This window comes from Phascolarctos cinereus, unplaced genomic scaffold (assembly GCF_003287225.1).
Source record: "Phascolarctos cinereus isolate Bilbo 61053 unplaced genomic scaffold, phaCin_HiC Scaffold_2;HRSCAF=192, whole genome shotgun sequence".
Lineage (NCBI taxonomy): Eukaryota > Metazoa > Chordata > Mammalia > Diprotodontia > Phascolarctidae > Phascolarctos > Phascolarctos cinereus.
In genome coordinates, this window is record NW_027555625.1 from 382,209,789 (window position 1) to 382,231,499 (window position 21,711).

General features: G+C 46.4%; 2 protein-coding genes across 4 annotated transcripts in view; one reads left to right on the forward strand and one right to left on the reverse strand.

Annotated features, from left to right (window-relative positions):
• The window catches only part of HMGXB3 (HMG-box containing 3), a 60,946-nt gene extending 45,888 nt beyond the window's left edge, over positions 1 to 15,058 (forward strand). For 2 of the 3 annotated variants that reach the window (XM_020964271.2, XM_020964272.2), the window contains exons 12-20: positions 682 to 983; positions 1,510 to 1,637; positions 2,992 to 3,123; positions 4,691 to 4,875; positions 7,616 to 7,835; positions 8,647 to 8,780; positions 11,609 to 11,725; positions 12,244 to 12,453; positions 13,360 to 15,058. In XM_020964271.2, coding sequence (XP_020819930.1) covers positions 682 to 983; positions 1,510 to 1,637; positions 2,992 to 3,123; positions 4,691 to 4,875; positions 7,616 to 7,835; positions 8,647 to 8,780; positions 11,609 to 11,725; positions 12,244 to 12,453; positions 13,360 to 13,836 — 1,905 coding nt within the window. In that variant the 3' untranslated portion in view covers positions 13,837 to 15,058. Of the gene's footprint in view, positions 1 to 681; positions 984 to 1,509; positions 1,638 to 2,991; positions 3,124 to 4,690; positions 4,876 to 7,615; positions 7,836 to 8,646; positions 8,781 to 11,608; positions 11,726 to 12,243; positions 12,476 to 13,359 lie in introns of all 3 variants that reach the window. The other variant, XM_020964273.2, reaches the window with a different exon arrangement.
• Positions 15,059 to 15,537: 479 nt separating this feature from the next.
• CSF1R (colony stimulating factor 1 receptor) overlaps positions 15,538 to 21,711 on the reverse strand; it is a 43,165-nt gene continuing 36,991 nt past the window's right edge. The window contains exons 12-21 of the mRNA XM_020964276.2: positions 21,387 to 21,491; positions 20,492 to 20,602; positions 19,940 to 20,096; positions 19,123 to 19,193; positions 18,840 to 18,937; positions 18,279 to 18,401; positions 18,019 to 18,130; positions 17,582 to 17,681; positions 17,029 to 17,137; positions 15,538 to 16,767 (exon numbers count right to left, since the gene is read on the reverse strand). Coding sequence (XP_020819935.1) covers positions 16,639 to 16,767; positions 17,029 to 17,137; positions 17,582 to 17,681; positions 18,019 to 18,130; positions 18,279 to 18,401; positions 18,840 to 18,937; positions 19,123 to 19,193; positions 19,940 to 20,096; positions 20,492 to 20,602; positions 21,387 to 21,491 — 1,115 coding nt within the window. The 3' untranslated portion in view covers positions 15,538 to 16,638. The remainder of the gene's footprint in view (positions 16,768 to 17,028; positions 17,138 to 17,581; positions 17,682 to 18,018; positions 18,131 to 18,278; positions 18,402 to 18,839; positions 18,938 to 19,122; positions 19,194 to 19,939; positions 20,097 to 20,491; positions 20,603 to 21,386; positions 21,492 to 21,711) is intronic.

The following is a 21,711-nucleotide window of genomic DNA, read 5'->3' on the forward strand; positions in this document are numbered from 1 at the left end:
GTGTGCCTGGATTTGTGTTCTCTGTCCCTAGGAGCCTTCTAGATGCTTCAATGGATTTTATTATTAAAACTACAATTTTATAATGTTATTGTTAAACTCCACTGCAGTTTATTGTTAGCTGCTGTTGAGATCAGATAGTTGGGTTTTTTTTTTAAACCACACTTGAGATCTTTGTAAAATGTAAATTAAAATGGACACTGGAGATGAGGAATTAATCCTTTTGAAAAATGTGGGGGAGCGGGAAGAGTGTTATTCAGTACCACAAATCAGGCAGTTTACTAAGTGTCCATTATTGAAGTCTTACTGTGGCTGAATGGCTGATTTTGTTGAGATTCAAGAGGGAAATGACAATGAAGAAAATACGGTTTTGAACATAGAAACTTCTATCCCTACCTTTCATATCTAAACTTCAAATCAGCAGTAAGCTCGTAATGAGTTTATGGTGTTTTATTCTGCCACAAATGCTGGAAAGAGTTAGCTTTATATAATTTCACAGTTGATGGGTCAGGGAAAGGCAGTGCTGATGTTTCCGTAGGGACTAGCCCTTGAATCTATTCCAGAGAGGCTTATAAAGCTTTGGCAGTAAAGACCCACGGTCCTGGGCCTCCGTAACTGGGTGTGCATCCCGGGGTTGTCCCGTTCTGCCCTGACGACCTGGTGAACAGTTCCATCTCATCCCAGGAGGTGAGCTCGCCATCCCCTGATGTGCTGAACACAGCTGAGCCCTTGAGCCAGGCCCAGAAGGAGATCCAGCGCCAGTCCACACTGCAACTATTGCGTAAGGTCCTGCAGATCCCTGAGAATGAGTCGGAGCTGGCCGAGGTCTTCACCCTGATCCACGAACTCAACAGCTCCCGACTCATCCTGTCCAACGTGAGTGAGGAGACGGTCACCATCGAGCAGACCTCTTGGTCGAATTATTACGAATCTCCATCCACGCAGTGCCTCCTCTGTAGCAGCCCATTATTCAAAGGGGGACAAAAGTAAGAGCCCATTCGGCTTTATCCTGGCCCTGCTTACTCCGTCCTAGTTGCACAACTGTGCCCTACCTTTAAAGGCCTTTTTCAAGCCCCTTTATTTTGAGACATCTTACTAGATACACTCTGCCTTTGCTGAGGTTCTCTCCATAGAATTAGGTGTTAATTAAGACTTTAGTATTTATTTCAACATCCCTAGACCCTAAGCAACATTTTGCCCAATTTGGAATTGACTAAGACAGAAACACACTAATAGAAACATAGTTTCAGCAGCACCTCTTGGGCTTAGTTGAATGTATGATGGGAAGGAACAGTTGACCTAAATTTAGTGGTGGTGAGAAAGAGTAAATTTGTAACTAATCAGCATTATAGATGGTCTGGAAAACCTTTTAGAGCTGAAGTTTTCAAATCCATTTCCTGTTTTTTTCTACTAGTTCTTGAAAATATCACCCTGGTTCACATAACCTTGTAGCTACACTAGGAGTTGGTGTCTATTCTGCCTTTTTTCCCCTTTTTCTTTTTTTTGCTTTAGCTCCTTGGCTGGACCACAGGAGTGCTGGTTGCTGACAGCAAACCGATTGCAGCTGGTTACTGCCCAGGTGAAGATGTGTCTGAACCCGCAGTGTCTGGCCTTGCACAGCTTCGCAGACATCTACACAGGTAGGCAGATCGCCTCTACTCCAGCTGAGTCCATATGATGAGTTCTGAAGTCTAGTGCCCCCAACTGTTGAGGATCAGTCAGCCCTGTGGTCCAGTCCAGTCACTAAAGATTGGTGCCTTTTCCTGGGATGGTGATGGGCCTTGAGTCCATGACATGAGAATTAATTGAAAGAGCAGGGTATGTTTAGCCTGGAGGGAAGAAAAGTTGAGGCAGGAGCAGGGGGTGATTGTTCTCTTCAAGCGTTTGCCAGGCTGTCACGTAGAGGAAGGGTCTGATCTGTTTGATCTCGCAAGACAGTACTAGGAACTGTGTGCAGAAGGTTTAGAGGCAAATTTAGTGTCAATATCCAGAAGCATTTCCTCACACTTAGAATCGTCCAGCCTGGGTTGGCCTCCTCCTAGAGGTATGAGAGTTCTCTTCCTTGGAGGTCTTCAGACAAAGGCTGGACTACAGATTTGGGATTGTGTTAGAGGATTTCTTTTATACGTAGGTAGGACTAGATAGATGACTAAAGTCCGTTTCAGCTCTCAGATTCTGGGATTTTGTGGCAAGTACTGTGGTAGATACAGCAAGTAACACGTGGGGAATCATGGGTGTTCTTTAATGTCTTTTTTTCTCTTCATAACCCATTGTCTTTGAACCCATCTATACTCATCTTGAATGTGCCTTGTGTTTTCACGCTGAATCACCACGGAGGGGATTATGGGAGCCCAATTTTATCTTCTTGCCATAGAAAGTAGGACTTTCTTTTATGGCCCCTAAATTGTAACTTTCAAGCTTCCCTAGAGATATGCCCCAAAATTTAGTGAACAAGGCTCAGTTGCCTTTTCAAATACTGTTCTTGATCTCTCCAGACTGAAGGGTCTGAATTGTCAATCCTCAGTATACATGTATTAAGTACCTACTTTGTGCCAGGCACTGTGCTAAGTTCTGGGGATACAAATAAGAAAGACAGTCCCTGCCCTCGAGAAGCTTACAGTCTTACAGGAGTAAGATGGCACATAGAAGAAAGCTGTGAAGAAGGTGGGGCTGGGGGGTGAGGGAGAGATATGGAATAAATCCCAGATGAGTGTGAGTGGAGAGAAGCAGTGAGGCCAGAGCAGTTTTAAGAAGGAATGCAGAAGGAATGCTCGTGGAGCCATCGCTGTGTCGATGCCGCCCAGGGTTAGTTAGCCAGAGAGGCACAGGTTTCTGTCCTGAAGACTGGTCAGTGACTTGAGGGCTGAGAGGGGAGAGAAGGGGACTCTCCAGGACCTTGACTAGCCTCAGGACAGGCTGGCGTTCAGGGTGGTCGGCGCTCCAGAACGCCATCCGGAGGACTGACTTGTGGTTTGTTTTGCCTTTAACCCCTAGGTCTCTTTAATGTGGGCAGCAAACTGCTGGTGAGCTTGGATCTGCTCTTTGCGATCAGGAATCACATCACAGTGGGGGAGGACCCCAAGGTGGCCGTCAGCAGCGTCCTGGAGTCAGCCCAAGAGCAGGCCGGTGAGCGCCGAGGCCTGACGGAGAGCTGAGAGACTTCTGGTTGTGAGAGAGGCTGAATCGGACCCCTCTCTGATCCCAATCAGTATTAATCAGTCTGACATGATTCCATGTGGCTGGGGATTCTAAGGTCTGATCGTAGGTCTCTGAGCTGTGAGCTGCAGATTGTACGTTCACAGGAAGCTGACCACCCTACTTTTTCCTTTTTGTGGTGACCAAGCCCAGCATGATGGAGGTGATTCAGTTACATGCAAAGCTCCCCAGCTATTTTGGTTGCCCTTCCATCCCTTGTCATCCCTCTATTGCTCAACATAGGGAGATGACCATGAGCACATAGCCAATGAGTGACCCTGGTCGCTGTCCTGTGGCCTGTCTTGGGGCAATTCGGTGGCGCAGTGGATAGAGCACCGGCCCTGGAGTCAGGAGGACCTGAGTTCAAATCTGACCTCAGACCAGCCACTTGACACTTACTAGCTCGGTGACCCTGGGCAAGTCACTTAACCCCAATTACCTAAAAAACAAAATGAAACAAAAAAAACTCCTGTGGCCTGACTTTCTACCAGCCCATGGATGTGCTCATTGGCTTGGTAGGACCTCTTGAAAAGTCACAATAGGTCTCTTAAGGTCTGCCTACTAGCCCATTTGTCAACCAATATGATTCTCTATTTTGTGTAAACCCTCCTAGAGGGTCATGGGCAAGGTCTGTCCACGAATAAGAATATATTTCTGGTCTGCTCCGCTTGTATTGTCCAGGTATCAAGCACTATAAAGCTAAGGCGGTGGAGGAAGGGGGCATCTCAGATCATGAGGAAGATCTGAGGTCCACTTCATTAGAAGGGGCCGTGGACCCTGTAATACAGTGCCATTGACTCAGAGCTCTGCCTCAGTGGGTTTTTTTCTTGCAGGTTGGACAGTTTTGAAAATCTCCACATCCCTGTGACATAACTGAATTCCAGAAGGAGCAAGTGACCAGTCCATGGTTATATCATGAGTTAGCTGCCGAGCTGAGGCTAGCGCCCCTGTGCAGCATTCTCTCTGTTGCTTAGGGTTGACACCCTGGACTTTGAAGAGCTTTCATCATCATCCTTTAGCATTACCTTACTAACCTGAGTCATTGTGTGTTGTGTTGGAGTCATCTAAAGAGCAGAATGTCTGCTAAGACTCCTCGCCTCAGGTTTCGTGGAGCTTTGGGTCAAGGGATTAATAATCTAGAAGCTGTACTCCTAAGCATTTGGGAACTATTCTCCTTGTATTCCTTTGTGTTCCCCTTTAAAGAAACTAAAATTGGTCCATATCTCTACCCATCCTTGTTTTGGTGTTCCTTATCGGATTAGAGTTAGCCCTTGAAGTCAAAGTGAAGCCCAGGCTTCCTGAATCTTAGAAGACTAATTTCCATTAGGGTTCAATGGGAAGAAGACTGCCTTTCAGGACTGACTTTATTTTCAGGTCGTTATGCCTACTTCCCAGAAAATAATTCTTGTTCCTAAAGGTCAGAGCTGATTCTCACTTACTGCCCTGGAAGACATCTAATAATTGCATGAAATTCATTGTAATTTTGTTCTTGTTCCAGAGAAAACACTGGGTCCTGAAGAACTGAGCCAGCTCCAGGAGTTGCTATGCAGCGGCTACTGGGCATTTGAATGCCTCACTGTCCGAGACTACAATGACATGATCTGTGGTGTTTGTGGGGTAGCCCCAAAAGTAGAAATGGCCCAGAGGAATGAAGAGAATGTTTTGGCTTTGAAAAATGTGGAGGTAATGTGTTCCTCGCAAGATGCTCACCTGATCTGACATGGAGCTCTTGGTGTTCTTCCCTGCAGTGCTCCAGTGGGAGCCTTCAGGGGCCCTTATCACTGCTCAAAGGACTTGCCCTGGCTGGGCTACCTGTCTGCTCCAAGACAAGAGAAAGAGCTTGCCGACAGGCCTGTTCCTAAACCTGCTCTTCAGCAGAACTGATTGGTAGGAAAGAACAGATGGAAATGGAGTCAAATTAATAACCCTTGGAACACACTGTACAGTTCTGATCTGGAGAGGGTAGTACTTTTTGAGCACTCATTGTGCATTGAATGCCCAACTTAAACATATCTAAAAACAGAATTTGTCTTTTAAAAAAAATTTTTTTCCTGAACTTAAACACTAAAAAGGATTTTCATACATACAGAAGAAAACAGAAAGAGGATTCTGTATGAAGCTGTGTAGTTCTATTTCATAGTGCTTACTTTTTTTTTTTTTGGTGAGGCAGTTGGGGTTAAGTGACTTGCCCAGGGGTCACACAGCTAGTAAGTGTCAAGTGTCTGAGGCTGGATTTGAACCCAAGTCCTCCTGACTCCAAGGCCTGAGCTTTATCCACTGTGCCACCTAGCTGCCTATAGTGCTTACTTTCTAAAAATATGTAGTATAAAAATTGTGGAAAATATTCTATATGTTACTTTCAGAACTGTCCTACATTTCTGAGCTTTCTTACTGTTACATGCATTTAAAAAATGTTTCAGTGACCCTTTTTTTTTCCCCCTTTGGTAATTCAACCTCTCTCCCTCTTTCCCCCTGCCTAATTAAATAAGAGAAAGAAAGGGGGAGAACCCTTGTAACAAGTAAGTATAGTCAGAGCAAATCCTCATGGTGGCCATGTCCAGAATTATATGTCTCTTCATGTTCTTTGTGTCTGGAACATCTCTGTCTAGAAGTGATTGAAATGCTTTGTCATAGATCTTCTCGAATTTTGGTTGGATATTGCTTTCAAGGGTCAGAGTCCTTAAGTCTTTCAGAGTTGGGTGGGTTTTTTGTTGGTTCATTTGTTTTCACTTTTTATTGCAACATCATATTCTTGTATAAATTGTTCTGGTTCTGCTCGTGTCACTCTGTGTTAATCTGTATGGTCAGCTTTGGGTAGCTAAGTGGCGCAGTGGATGTCAGCGCCAGACCTGGAGTCGGGAAGACTTGTTTACCTCAGTTTGCGCAGCTGCAAGATGGGGACGATAATAGCACCTGCCTTACAGGCTGGTTGGGAGGATCAAGCAAGGTGATGTTTGTAAAGCACCTTGGCACGAAGTAGGTACTACAGAAATCCTAGTAGTAGTTGTTGATTGGTTGTTACTGTTATTACTTTTCTACCAAGGATTCTCTGAAACTGTTTCTTTCAGTTTTTACAGTTCAATAATATTCTGTTACATTCTTATGCTACAATTTGTTTGGCCATTCCCCAGTTGTCTGAGGAGCAATCTGAGGTTGCCCCTTAGATTCTATTTCGTTTTTTTCTTCCCTCCCCGCCCCTCTTTAGTCCTCCCTTCAAGATCAGCAAGTTTGTTTTACTTGAGATTGTTCTCTCCCCTTGGTTATTCTCCCTCTTAACTTACCCCCTCTGATCTCCACTTGATAGATATCCCGTTGAGTTTAATGTATTTCTACAACAAACTGTGTGTACATGTTCGTGGTCAACTCTCCTTTGTTTATTTCAGATAGGAGGGAGATTTATCTAATGCTAAACTCTCCTGACCTCTTTCTCTTAGTTTGTGTACTGCATCCAGGGCCATCTCCAGTCATCCTGATCTATATCTTGCCACGGGGCCAAGTCAGCTCTGGAGGAGATAGTGAGGCTGGTGACTTTGCACAGCCCTGCCTCACTTAAATCCAATTCACTTGCGAGTCTTGGCATCACCTTCCTGATGTCATGGACATCAGGACAAATAACAACAGTAGCAGTCTTCTCACACACCCAAAATTAAAAGAAATAGCAAGTTCTATCCCCTTCTTTCTCATTTCTACTCTAGTGTATTCCTCCTTTTACCTTCTCTTCTCTTTTGCTTCTTCAGACCATTAGAACAGAATCATTCCACCCTCATTAACTCCCTCAACTCTTTGAAGCCATTTAACTTCTTAAGGGACATTTGTGGAACAACTTTTATCTACAATGATTTGACCTGTATTTACGGTATAAACAAAGAAGTACGATTTAAGTATTACTGCAAAGGTAAACTGTAAGCTGTGCTCATGCTTTTTACTTCTTTACTCTTATATCATAGTTGTTTCGGGGTCGTATAGCGTAGACCTCTCTTTTCTCTTGGCTTTCAGCCTCTTGTTGGCTGCTTGTCAGTGAACATGTTAATTATGCTTACTCACAATTTCTCATTACTCTGAGTATCCATTGGTCAGAAATTGCTTTTGATTTCCTTAGACAAAGATGTGCTAGGTTCAGAAATTCTAATAGTGCACCTTTAATCTCCTTCTCAATAAATGGAGAGACCCTTCTTCTTTACTCACTCTACCTTTTCCTTTTTGCTGACACCAACTGCTGCTTTAATAAGGACCATATTTATCCCCTCCACCTCACTTTTTAAAAACATTCTTTTTACCCTTCTGCAAAATAAGTTAGTACCTTCTAGCTCTAAGTCTTAGAACCTCATAATTATTAAGTTTTGAAGTTCAGGTGATTAAGTGGCTTCCCTGATGAGACTAGGCACCTACTGATTGAGTGACGGTTTTCAAATTTACCTTTTAGTTCACTTGGCCAGAGTTCCTGGGCTCCAGTGAGGTGAACGTGGAGGATTTCTGGTCCACGATGGAGACTGAGGTGATTGAACAGATGGCCTTCCCCGCCAGCATCCCTATCACCAAATTTGATGCCTCCGTCATTGCCCCTTTCTTCCCACCATTGATGAGAGGACCTGTGGTTGTCAACACTGAAAAGGACAAGAACTTGGAAGTGCAGTCAGTTCCTGGTAAGGCTGTCTCAGAACCAAACATGTAAAGGGGTAGGGAGCTTGTGATAATTTGGAAAACTGAGTTGAGATTGTAGGTATATCTCTTTAGGGCAAACTAGTGATAATGCCCAGCAAGTGCTTTTGATCCACAAGTGGATTGTGTCTGTAGCATAGCGTAGTATTTCTAGAAAGGTAGTGACTACTGATGGAGTCTCTGCAAGGATTCCCCTACTTCTTCAGCTTTAAAAGCAGAGGTTGGAGAACAGAAATGTATATGGAAGAGGCATCTGAGAGGTACATCAGGAGCTGAGTAGGAGCATTGAAGCCTTTGATGTCAACTTTGCAGGTGCTTTGTGACTCAGAGATACAAGTCAAAGGTGTATGAGTTGTCTTGCCAGCTAAGTATTGATGAGGAGTGTGGTTTTCTAGGTAATAACCAGGAAAATTGAATGGAGTAAGAATTCAGTCACTTGGATGGTCTTTTTTTCCTTGGGTGCTTTCTGTTGTCTTTCAGAACCTGGAAACGGGAAATGTGATAGACCAGTATGGTACAGCAAATGTGGGTTCCTAGCTTGGGCTAGCAATCTGGAAGTAGGTCCCATCTCACTGGGAATGTAGTCATGCAAATATGTTTTGAAGACCTTAATAAATAAAATAAAACTCTAGAAGAATGGCATAATGATTTGCCACTGCTTAAGTTCTGAGTCTTCATTTCCTTTAACTGCTGTATGGACCTAGAACACTTCCTGTTCCTAGCCTCTTTATTTTGCTTGTGGCTGACAGACATCCTTCCGTCCTCCCCTGCCCCATTGCCCCTGTCCTTTTACAGGTAATGGCAGCTCCCTGGTGAGGCTACTTCAGGAGGGCACTTTGAAGCTGGAAGAGATTGGCTCCTACAGCAAAGAGCAGCTGCAGCACCTTTTGGGGCTGTCTGGTATTCCCTGGGGGGCAGAAGAAACAAAGGTGAGCTGGGTAAAGAGATAGCGCTTGGCAGCTTGGATGCTTGCCTCAATCAGAATGAATGATTTTAACTGAATTTAATTGTGTAGAAAAGTGAAGCATGCTTTCCTCAGTGGGTGAACCTTGCCTTTTTCCAGGCATCCTTTCCCCCAGGGCTGTTTTCTAAGGGATTAAAAAAGACATTCCTTCTAAGGTAAAGAGAAGAAAAATGTCAAAAAGAAAATAACCCCAGGTTAGCTTTCCTAAGCGCAAGAGAAACTCTGCAGTGGCTTCAGTGTAGCCCGTGACGCTGTCCATTACCCTCTTCTCTCTCGAGTTGAATGATACTGCTCTCCTGGTTCCTAGTCATGTTCATTAATCATGGATGTCACCCAAACATCTAACATGAGTTCTTTTTTCCCTCTGTACTCTCTCTTTTGATGATGTCCTCAGCTTCCATGTGTTCAATGATCATTTCTCTACAGAGGATTCCTAGAGCTTTACATCCAGCCTTCACCTCTCCCCCAAGATCTTCTTGCATCTTCACCTGCCTTTTGAACATCTTAAACTTGATGTCCCATAGACAGCTCAAATTCAACATGTCCAAACCCTTATCTTTCCCATAAGCCCTCCCCTCTTTCAAGCTTCCTCCTCCCAGGTCCTCAGGCTCGCAACCTCAGTGTCATCCTTCACTTCTCTCTTGCGCTCTATTGACAAGTCTTGTCATTTCTACCTTCAAAGCATCTTCCATATATGTTCCTTTCTCATTCACATAGCTACTGCTCTGGAAGAGGCTCTCATCATACCATACCCAGACAATTTCAGTAGCCTTCTGCTTGGTATCTCTCACAGTCTTCTTAAACTTTAGCTCCCCTCCACACATTCTTTGATTCAGTAACCCCAGCTTTCTTGCTGTTGTCTGTACATAACACTGTTATCTCCTGACTCCACGTCTTCATTCACTGGCACCTGCGTTCTCCTTCCTCACCTTTGCCTTCTGGCTTCCTTCAAGACGCAGCTCAGATCCCACCTTCTTGCAGAGAGCTTTCCCAGTCGGTCCCACTGGTAACAGCTGTCTGAGATCACCTTCTGTCTACTGGGTATATATCTTATATGTGCATAATTGCTTATGTGTCGTGTCCCCCATTCGAGTGGGGGTTTCTTGAGTGCAGGCCCTGCATATTTACTTTTCTTTGGATCATCAGTTCTTAGCACACTACCTGGCGTATAGTAAGCATTTAATACATGCTTGTTGACTGACTGCCTTTCAGTCAGATTCTCTCTGCTCCCCAATCTGTGAAACTGGCCTCTGTCTCCACTTCCTCACTGATATACAAATGTACTCTTCTCATGCAGACTTTCACATTACAAGAATCTCATTTTCGTAGCCTGAATAGAACTTTGGTTTAGAATAATCATTCCCTACCAGCTGTCTTATCTAGACAAACTATATACCCGTTGCCTGTCTCTTTGTGAATTCCAGAAAAATTATATGCGTTAAACAAGACACATACCAACAGCATTGGATAGGAATGTCCCAGATTTGCCGCTTATGTGCTGGTTAGGACCCCTTGACATACAGCTCTAGGGTTCTTGGAATTCCTAGAAGAGCTGGAAGTGGTTAATTTCCTTCATGCCAATGAGAACCAGTAGTCCTATATCAGGTCTCCAAAGAGGAAGGGGAAAGGTATTTATCACTGGCTTAGGAGTTTGGCAAATCTTTGTTTTTGTTTTGTTTTGTTTTTAGGTTTTTTTTGTTTTTGTTTTTGATTTTAGGCAATTGGGTTGAGTGACTTGCCTAGGGTCACACAGCTAGTAAGTTTCAGGTGTTTGGTCTGAGGCCAGATTTGAACTCAGGTCTCCCTGACTTCAGGGCTGGCGCTCTATCCACTGCTCCACCTAGCTGCCCCTTGTTTTGTTTTTAGAACATGTCTGGTTATCACCCCTAAGGGTTTGATAGCAATCTTAGAATAGCTAAAATTGTCTGAAGTCCCATCCCTGGGCAATTAGATTTGTGTTGGAATGACTCAGCAGTCACAGAGGAGCTCTTGGAGACTACAGGGTACAATATATAGGGAGCTACAGACTAGGTCACAGACACAGACTTTTAAAATGCCCACCAGTGTGTCTGACAAACCTATTTGTAGTGACCAGATGATGTGAGTTCTCTTCCACAGAGCCTTCCTAGAAACTGCCAAAGGTCTCCTTCAGCATCAAGGCTTTGGGGCATTGCCATCTGAGGTAGGCATCAAAATTTGGGAAAGAAACGAGCTTCATTCTTTTAGACTTAAAACCTAAACACAGAGTGAATCTTCTTTCGTCTGTCTGCTTTAGAACTCTTCATGTTTTTATAAAGTAGTTTACGTTGAAAACCAGCCTCAGAATGTTTCTGCTGATGACTTACTAGTGGGAAAGAATTCTGATGAGCAGCGTTGGTGATACTGAGGGCTTTGTCTACAAGGCGGTGGCCCCGAGAAGACTTACCAAGGCTTTGAGTGGTGGCATTGAAGTCAGCTGAACAATTGGTTATGATATAGCTTGTTAGTTTTTGCAGATATAAAATCCTCAACACACAAATATTTCATTTTTAATGACTTTTTTTTAAACAACAAGATTCTTTTATATCTCTGGATCTAAGTCTCTTTTTTATCTCGTGCTACTTAGCACGGGGTGTCGTTGAGACTAGAGCGTCATGGTTTGTACGACAGTCCAAGCAACGCGTGCAGCCCCACCTGGCAGCACCCAGGGCTGGAGAGGTTCACGTGAGATCTCCAGAAGGGAGCATCACTGAACAAGGCCTGGATCCAGATTCTGAAGTCCAGATTTCTGTTGTCTTTCCTTTTGTTCTCCAGGATCAGCTCTGTTACTCCTTGTTGGCTCTCTATGAATCTATACAGAATGGGGGAGGAGCTAGACAACCTCCATCCCACCTTACAGGGGGCAAAATCTACAAGGTGTGTCCCCACCAGGTAAGCAAACATCAGGGTCGCTAGTGGGTGGAAGGTACTTGGTTCCTTGGTCATTAGCTCTTCTGAGTAAGCAGGAGTAGCAGAGATGGCTTTGAGATTCACCTCCTGGTCTTTCTGCAGAGATGTTAAGCCAGCTCTTTTCTAGAATAGCACAGAATTGGGACAAAGCAGCATTGTGTGACAGCTAAGAACGGGATTTGCTTCATGGTGCCACTAGATGGCCCATAGGACATTCAGATCTAGTAGCTTCACCTGGAGAGGAAACTAGTTGGGAGAGAAGAGTGGAAGGAAGGTGGATGTGGAATTTGCACTGATTTGAAGCCTCTCTGTTCAGACTGGGATTCATTCATTCATTCATTCATTCATTCATTCATTCATTCATTCATTCATTCATTCATTCATTTTACACATCTTGGAAAGCAGCAAGTGCTTTGGAATATTCTTAGTCACTGCACTATTCCTTAAGCTAATTCTGGTCAAGCATTCCTTCATCCACGTCTTGTGTCCACTGGCCTCAGGTGATATGTGGATCCAAATACCTGGTTCGAGGGGAAAGTGCTCGTGACCATGTGGACCTGCTCACCTCCTCACGCCATTGGCCTCCAGTCTATGTAGTGGATCTGGCCACACCGGTATCTTTGTGTGCTGACTTGTGCTACCCAGAACTGACCAGCCAGATGTGGGGGAGGAACCAGGGCTGCTTCTCTAGCCCCACAGAGCCTCCAACAGTGAGTCATCTAAGGCACCTTGGTACATACCCCTGGGCCACAAAGAACAAATTTTCCTGGGACCTGTTCATGTTGAACTTAATTACCAACCTTTAACCTTGTCACATTTCTCCTGATTCCTTTTGGGTTAGTGAGGTAACTTAGCCAGGATCACACAGCCAGTTAGCAGCAGACCATGAATATCAAGAGAAAAGTCTATTGGCTTTCATTCTAGTTATTTTTCTGTTACAGTATGAATCTTTTAGACAGTAGATCGCTAAGAACAGAACCTGTCACTCGCTTTATGGGATATTGGGAATGTGTTATGGTAGTCAGTCCATAGCTGATGTTTATGCCAATGTTTACTAAGGGACTCAGGTGGAAGGACAAGTCAGTCAGATCTCTCGATTCCATGCTAAACTTCCTGCCAGTCCCCTTTTGGCCTTTCCTTATTTCACTAGTAAGGTGCAATCACATCATCGTCATATGTCAGGCACCCTGGCCTCTCAAAAGCTCTGCCAGAAGAACATCAAATTCCAGCAGAAAAGTTGATGAATAAGGGCAGACAGCTGACAAAATCTACTTTGGCTACGGCAACTCATGCAGGCTATTTCTAAGGCATGGGGATGTTACGATCAGCATTGAGGGAGGAAATGCCCATAACAGTTAAGTCACAGTACCTTGAAGTATTAAAGCCATATTACAGCAGGCTGAGACACCCCACCCCCCCACCCCCAGGTATTTCCTCACTATCTACTCCTCCTCAGGATTTGGGCTTTTACTAAATATGTAGCCCAGCCTGTGCCACTTGGAGGAAGATTATCTGTCTCTCCAGATATATACTTTCCCCTCTTCCATTGTGGTCCCTGGCCTAAATTAACTGATCACTTCCTGTTGTGAATGTGGCTCTCCCTCTGTGTCTTGCAGTACATGTCCTGCCCAGAACTTTTGGACCGACACTACACTGTGGATATGACAGTAGCTGAGCACTCAGTCCAGCACCCAGTCACCAAAACCAGCACGCGGCGCATTGTCCACACTGGAACAGACCCAAACAACCCCAGTGACCCCAGCTCCAGGCACCACTCGCTCTCCCTGTGCCGAGAGCTGGAACCCTATGAAGCTGTCCTCACTGCCATTGCGGACAGCAAGACGAGCAACATTCGCCAGCGACCTGTCACCTTTGACAATGCCACTCATTATTACCTCTACAACCGCCTCGTAGACTTCCTCACCAGCCGAGAGATTGTCAACCGGCAGATTCAGGACATTGTGCAGAGCTGTCAGCCAGGAGAGGTGGTGATCCGAGATACTCTCTATCGCTTGGGGGTGGCACAGATCAAGACTGAGATTGAGGAAGAAGATTTGGATCCTCAGGGGGAGGAGAGGGAGGCTTCTGAGTAAGCCAGGCTCATCCCTGAAGGCACTGCTCCTTCTGTTTCAAGCCATATTGGGGGGTGCCCCCCCCAGGCAGATACATCCAGTGGCTGGCAGTGACCTCCCTCCGCCTTCCAGTGAGAGAGAGGCCATTTGCCTTTGACTGCTTGTGATGACCAAAGAGCCATGTGCTTCCGTCTGTTCTCAGGGCAGGCGAGAAGCCCCCCTGTAAGAGACTGTTTCCTTTTAGAGCTATGTCCCACCTTCATTTGATGGTGGTAGATGCTCCAGAATCCTCTTCCAGCCATGGAATAGCACTTAGGATGTCAAAGCCAGTCTGTAACTGCCTCTGCTCCCCTCCAATCCACACCTCCTACCCTCAGGAACCCAGTTTTCCAAGAGTGTGTGTGGTGGGACCTGGGCTCCCATCTACAATAATGGAGGAAGCAGTGGGTCAGGACAGGAGGCCAAGAAACAGACTGTTACTGAGGTAGCCTTTCCTGCCGGGCTGAGCATTTGCTATCCCAGACTTGACATGTCATAACCCTGTTTTTAGGAAGTTCTCACTCTTTCTTTCATTTTTGGCTCTGAGAAAGGATGTCTAGAGACCCTGCAGGACTTTTGCATGGTTCGATCAGGTTTGTCAGTGCTGTGATTTCCAGCTTCCACTGCTTTGGGCACTTTATTCTTTCTGGTGCTATGTCCTATTCATGGCCTAAGTCTTCTCTTACAATAGAAGCCAAACCTGGAAGCAGCTTTAGGGAGCAGCAGTGGGAAGCCAGAGAGTCCTCCACTGAAAGATGATAATGAATTAGTCAGGGACCAGCTGGCCTAGGAGCACCCAGCTTCTCCTGTTTCTGTTTCTTGGGTCTGCCTACATCATTCCCAACTGTAGCTTTTAGGAAGACAGTCCCCCTTCCTCTTTGTTCCAGCTACATCCTCCTCTACATTCCCATATCACTCTGCTGATGGGGACTTAGCCACTGATTGTCTAGGGTTGACATGAGACCGGAGGATGGGGGGAGGACGCAGGCAAGGGCAGAGGAGCTGCAGCACACGTATTGTGTCGATGAACATCCCTTCCATGAAGGGGAAACAGACTGGACTGTAAGAATGGCAGAAGTGGTCCGCACACCTAAGGCTATTTTGGTATGGGCGTCTGCCATTTTTTGATTAATTTATTTCAGGAGTTGGTGATTTTTTTTTTCCCAAATGATAATGTTTAATAAATTATCCATTTTGAGGTGAAGCAGAAGTCATATGTGTGATCTTTGTATGGGGAAGATGTGGATGCCGCTCATGGAGGTATATGTTGGTGAGGGAGTAGCCCTGTACCAGTGATATGGATGGGTTTCACTGAGCCATTCCCAGAGAGACAGAATGAAGTTAATGCCCACATGGAGAGCAGACCTGGGATCTCAGCATCTCTAGATTAGCTTATTTAGCCTTGGAAGCACCTTTGTCCCCTCTCAAATGGCATCTGTACCAATGGGGCGCCCAAGACCTAGCATTGTTTTTTATCCTTTGCAGCTGTGGCCGTTGTTTTGATTTCTTAGAGGACATCACATCAGTATAAAAGGTCAAGGTTAGAAAAAGGAACTGTACGTACATCAAGGGGAAAGAGCCAGGCACCATTGTGCCTGAAGGAGAGGTTTCAGCTTTGGAAAACGGGGTGCTTTGTTCTGTTTTTGTTTGTTTTTTAAATTTGAAAGAAATCGAGAGGCTTGATTGAGTTAATGTGTTAGTTTAATCTTGACCTTGACATCCTGTGAGGTGACTGTGAGTTAAAAGCAGGCAGCTTAGTTTAGTGCTTTTAGGTACATTTCGGGCCTGCCCAGCCAAATGCCAAGGTTAGCCAGCCCTCAGGGCAATGACTCATAACCTAAAGGGCCGAAGAAGGTAAGCCCTAATGTTATTAAACCTTGGACTTTATAATGCCATAATAACCCAAAGCAGGGCATAAACAGGGAAGGAAGCCGAGGAGTCCAGTCACTGAAACTCTAACCAAAAAAATCCACAAAAACAAACTTTCACAAAATTAATTTGCTGTGTCGCCTCCCCAAGGAAATGCATCCCTGGAGTTACCTGTGACAGAAATGCTACATGTAAGCTTTGAGCTGAGTGGGGGGTGATAGGAGGTATAGCCTCTCTGAGAACTGGCCTTGGCTTCTAGTAATGGCTGATTCTTTGTGGACAAGGTGACTTCTTTCACTGCCCTACCACTTCGCCTATCCAGGTCTGTAACTGTTCCATAGGCTTGTAGATTTAAAGTCGGAAGGCACCTTAGAGATAATAGAATCCAACTTCCATCATTTTATAGATGAGGAAGCAGGCCTTTTGTCTTGGGCCATATAGCTAGTAAATGTCGAAGGTGAGATTCAAACCAGGTCTTTGAGATTCTGCAGCCTATCCTTCATGCCATGCTGCCTCTCCCATATTGTTTGGGCTTTGGACAATTAAACAGTTTTTCAGTTCCTGAGGTCAAGTTTAGTCTTCCACAGAGTGGGGAGAGAGGTATTCTTAGCCATAAAGGCAGACATTAAGTAGGGAGAGGAAAAAAAGGATAAAGTTGCTGAGATGCTTAGCAACAGATTGTAAAATAGGCTGTTACAGCACCGGTGGCTCGAGAAGGGCCTAGACAGGAGCACAGCCACCATGTGCCACTCTGACCCTGGCATGCAAAAATAACTGGATTCCTGGGGAAATAGCTAGCCTATTTATATTCCTGAGCTTCAAAGTTGGGCCCAGCCCTTCAGTGAAATAACCAAATCATTGAGTGTTTCTTCATGCCCCAAGTTGACCCTTCCGTAAAGGAGCTGACTCTCTGGCTTAGCAGAACTGGTAGTTGTTGGCCTGCAGTAGGGGCTGGCTGCTGTCCACTTGGTCACAGCAGTCCAGGGGCTCACTGACGCTGTCTTCCTCCTCACTGCTGCCACTACTGGGCAGGTTGGCATAGTCCTGAAGAGGAAGATGTAAGAGGAGAGTGAGTTAGTCCTGTTCAGGTCCACCATGCTACCACTTTGATTTATTTTTAGTTTTCAACATTCACTTCCACAAGATTTTGAGTTCCAAATTTCCTCCCCGTCTTGTCCCTCCCCCCACCCCAAGATGGCATGCATTCTGAATACCCCTTCTCCTAATCTGCTCTCCCTTTTGTCTCCCTCCCCTTCTCTTCATGCTACTACTTCGGCCAAACCTTCATCCTGGGCCACAGCTTACCTGCTTTCTGCTAGTGGCATCCATCTCCTCTTGAAGAAAGCAACAGATCTGCTGGAAGGTGGGTCTTCGAGTGGGCTCTAGGTCCCAGCATGCCTGCATAATGCTGTATCTGGTGGACAGGAGAAGGCCAAGAAAATTTCACTCATCCTTTTCCCCCTTCTTCAATGCCTGTTCTCGATCTCCCCACCAGGAATGTTGTCTTCCCATCCTTCAAGACCCAACTCAGACCCCTTCAATTCCATACTGGAGGTCTATACTAAATAGGCATCAAAGAGGAGGAGAAAGAGTAGGGTCCATGTACTGCATTGAGGTTTATAGAGTGCTTTCCTCACAACCACCTGGCTATTGTGGGAGCCTGAAAGGAAAAGATATTAGGGAAGGCTCCACAAAGGAGTTACCCTTTTAAACTTGGTCTTGAAGGATAGGTATGTCAGGAGGTTGGTATGAGTGAATATCTAAAGGCAGGAAGAAGGTGCAAGGCCTATTGGGTCACTGTTGAGCAGTTACCCTGAGAGAACATCATAGATAAGTCCTTCCTGGAGTCTGAACTCACATGTTTGGGGGAGAGAAGTCAGGCTGGGCCATCTGATATCCCTCCTTCACCAGCTTATAGAACTTGCTATTCACCAAGATGCCAGGGTAAGGGCTCAAACCTGCAAAAGTCAAGACTCTGATAATAATGGCAGCTGCTTTGGCCCACATGCCTTTCTCAACCCCTTTACCCCTTTCCACATCCACACACGCTGGCCTCCCACTTGGGCACTGCGGGAGAAATCTGCAGTTGGAGAGGTGCTGGGTTTTATACTGCTGCTGCCCTTCCCAAAACCCAGCCTAGAATTCAGCAAACAAATGCTGAATGAATCATGATGGCCTGTCGACCCTAAAGCCAATTAGCCTCTGGAAAGGAATATTCACAGGACAGACCCAGACCCAGAGAAGGCTCCCCAGCCTGTCAGATGGGGCCCTGAGCACTACTGCCACTGTACATACCCAAAGAGAAGATTTCCCAGAGCAAAATCCCATATGACCAGACATCACTCTGCACCGTGTAGACGCAGTCAAAGATGCTTTCTGGAGCCATCCATTTCACAGGCAGGCGTGCCTAGACACAGGGAGCACCCAGTCTATCACGGAGGGAGCAACAGAGCCTGGGGGTGGGGAAGTCCCCCATGCATCCTTCTTAGTCCCAGCCTTCCTGTCTCTTTGGCCTAGGCCCAAGGGAGGGCCTGTCTCCCTTTCCTGTTACTCACATTGCCTTTGACCACATAGTTAGTGTCATTCATGATGTCTCTCGCCAGCCCAAAGTCCCCAATCTTGGCTACGCGTCTGCTGGTCACCAACACATTTCTGGCAGCTACATCTCGGTGAATACACTGCAAGTTGAGGCCTCAGAATTACCATCAGGACACTGGGCTTCGGATGGGAGAGGAGACCTCAGGCCCTATTCCTTCCCCAGTCACCCATGAACTATTTTCTTGCTCACTTCAGCTCTCAAATTTACTCACTTAACTAGAATACATGTGGGTACATACACATGCATACACATACAAGCACATTTATCTCAACAAACATTAATGCCAGGCACTATGCTAGATGCTGGAAATACACGTATAAAGAGTGAAACAATACCCACCTACTCAGAATCACACACACACACCCCCCACACACACCCCTTTGTAGGCCTCCCTGTTTCCCTCTCCCACATTCTCCCTCATACCCAGCCTTTTAGGGAAAGTGAGTCCCTCATACCTAAAGGGCCCCTTGGGGGTGGGGAGGAGGCAGGCAGTGAGGGTCAAGCCTTAGACACTCACATTCTTGGAAGCAAGGAAAGCCATGCCTTGGGCCACTTGGCTGGAGAAGCGCAGCAGGTCACAGAGCTCCAAAAGCCGCCCATCCTCCCTTTCCAGGTCTAGGTACAAAGTAGCTTGCTGAAAGGTCTGCTCCCTGCTTCCCTATCCCTGCCCCTTCATATCCCCTGCTCTCCACTCCCCATTCTCTTTCTTGTCCTCCCGTACCCCTCGAATGAACTCCTCAGCTCCTCCCCTCCCCGTCACCCAGGGTTTCCCCCTACTCCAACCCCAGCCCTCTCTTTACCCTGCTCGGAGAAGGAGCTAGAAGAGGAGGAGGAGACAGGTCTCATCTCCACGTAGGTGTCCAGGCCCTGGCTAGAGAAGGTGCTGTCACTACCTCAGCCAGGTAGGGGCCATGAGGCCTGAGACTGCCAGTTCAGGCCATTAAGAGCCCCCCCCCCCCAAACCCACCCTCATCTTGTCATTATCTGTTAGTCCTCCCAAACACCTGTCCCACATTCAAATTGTCTGGGACCCCAGGGTTTTTAAGGAAATGGCCGTCTAGGGAAATGTTCTACACTCAACCCACCTTGGATTTAGGTAAAAGGAAAGGCTGCAACCAGGGGAGAGCAATAGGAGTTGCGTACCCAGTCAGCCTAAAACTTACTCTAAGCAACCAGTCAGCATTGCCACTCCTGCTCCAGGCCTGTTCTGATCCCCTTCCCCCAAAATGTCCCTCACTGCCCAAAGAATAGGCTACGTTCTAAAGTCAATGAGAGAAGACTTTTGGATAAGCCATTGTTTGGGATGTTTGTCAGACTGTAAACTTTTTTAGGGCAGGGACTTTTCATTTTTTTTTGTCTTTGTACTCCTTTCCCCTGCCCCCACCCCCAGTCAATGCCTGACACATAGCTGGCAATTAATAAATGCTTGTTAATTGATTGATTGAGTTTCTTCACTGGCATGGAAAATTAAGAGTGAGCTCTATGAATTAGAGTACAGATGGGGAAACAGAAGCCAATATAACCTTGCCTTTCTCTCTCTTCCTCATGCCTCACCCAAGTACCTCAACACCATGCCTCCCCAGCCTGGGCTGGGCACAGGCTGTCTTGTGCCCTTACCCATGGACATATTTCTTCTCCAGATGGATGTTCCTGTACCCTGGGCCTCCATCAGGTTCAGAACTCAGGGTTGGCACCAACATGTCTTCTGCCTTACGGCGTAGAAAGTTGAGCAGGTCACCATGGTGACAATACTCTGTGATGACCAGGACTGGGCCTAGATTAGGAGGGACCAGGAGGCACACTCAGCCCTGGGGGAAGAGGGAGGGCAATCTGGTGCTCAAAACTCCCCAGGGGAACACATGTGTTAAGGGACAGGTTACTCTCCTGGAGACTAAAGACCTCATGGTGAACAGAAGAAATAAATACTGCTGGACTGAATGGGTTTAAGTCTCTGCCATGCTTCTAACTAGCTGTCTGCCCTTGGTGAGGTTATCACAACCTCTTTACAGCTGTGATATTACATCACCCTGTGATTCTATAATTCTAAGATTTTCAGTTTGGGCCATAGCCCAGAACTCTGTTATCTCTGCCTACTGAATGCTTTTCCAAGAAGGAGCCCCTGGCTGGTCTCTGAGATTGTTTGGTCCCTCTGTGCAGTGCGGATCTCACCTCCATGGGTACATGCTCCCAGAAGGTTGACAATGTTCTCATGCTGTCCCAGGTGACTCATGATCTTCAGTTCTGACATGAGGGCCTCCTTCTCATCTGCGTGAGCAGTGGCTGGAAGACAGAGAAGAGCGATCAAAGCAGAACAAGAGAAGGGGAGAGAAGGAAAGACACAGGCAGGGAGAGATACGAGAAGAGAGCCACACACAGGGAGAAATAGATACTCAAGAGAAAGAGAGGAGTAAAGAGATACCATTGGATGGAGAGAGAGACACAGCGAGACAGAGAGGGACACAGAGACACCAAGAGAAGCACTGAGAAATGACAGTGTGAGATGGAGAAAGTGGTATTGGCTTGTAGCAAGGATGTCAAGACCCGCCGAAGGCCGAGGCTAGGCCTGGCTCTTGGTCCCACCTGCCTCCTCCAGTCTGAAGACACAATTCAGACTCCTCTCCTAAAACCAGGGCGAGCCCCCTGAGAGGGAGATCTCCAGACAAAGGGGCCTGCCCAAAGTCAAGACTCAGAGGAAAGAGACGAAAAGCTAGCCTAGAAGAGAATCCAAGTGTCTTGATCTGCAGTTCATAACAAGCTGACCTTTGTATACATAAGCTCAAGGGAGACAGAGTCAGAGCTACCTTCCCACAATCTCGTCACTAGGGAGAGAAAGGTGAGACCTAGCTCTTGAGATGGCTTTGAAAGGCCCAACCTCACCTGTTAGATGAATGTCTCAGACCCCATCCTTCACCCTGGGTTCCCCCCACCCTTCCTTCTCACTTTGGGTTTCCCAGGCCCTGCCCCTCACTCTGGGCTTCCCTGCCCCTTGCCCTGAATTCCTCCAGATCTTGCATTTTACCTCGGAATCCCCAGAGCCCACCCCTCACCCTGGGCTCCTGCTTACACTTCAGCATCTTCACAGCCACCTTGAGGACAGCATCTTCCTTCCCCAGTCCGAAGGCCGTGGCTTCCACTACCTTCCCAAAGGCTCCCGCTCCCAGTGTCTTACCTGCCACCAAATAAGGGGTTCAGTGCTCTGGTGGGGAAGAGGTGGGGGAGGCGAGAATACATGGGGGTACAGAGGGCGAGATGAGCAGGGAACAGAGCAAATGTCCCAGTCGAGGAGCTCCACCCAACTCAACTCTATGGAGGCCAGCTCAACTAGTGGAGCAGAGACTTAAGGCAGGAAGTAAATACAATGTAGGATGAGGGAAGGGGAAGGAAGGGGG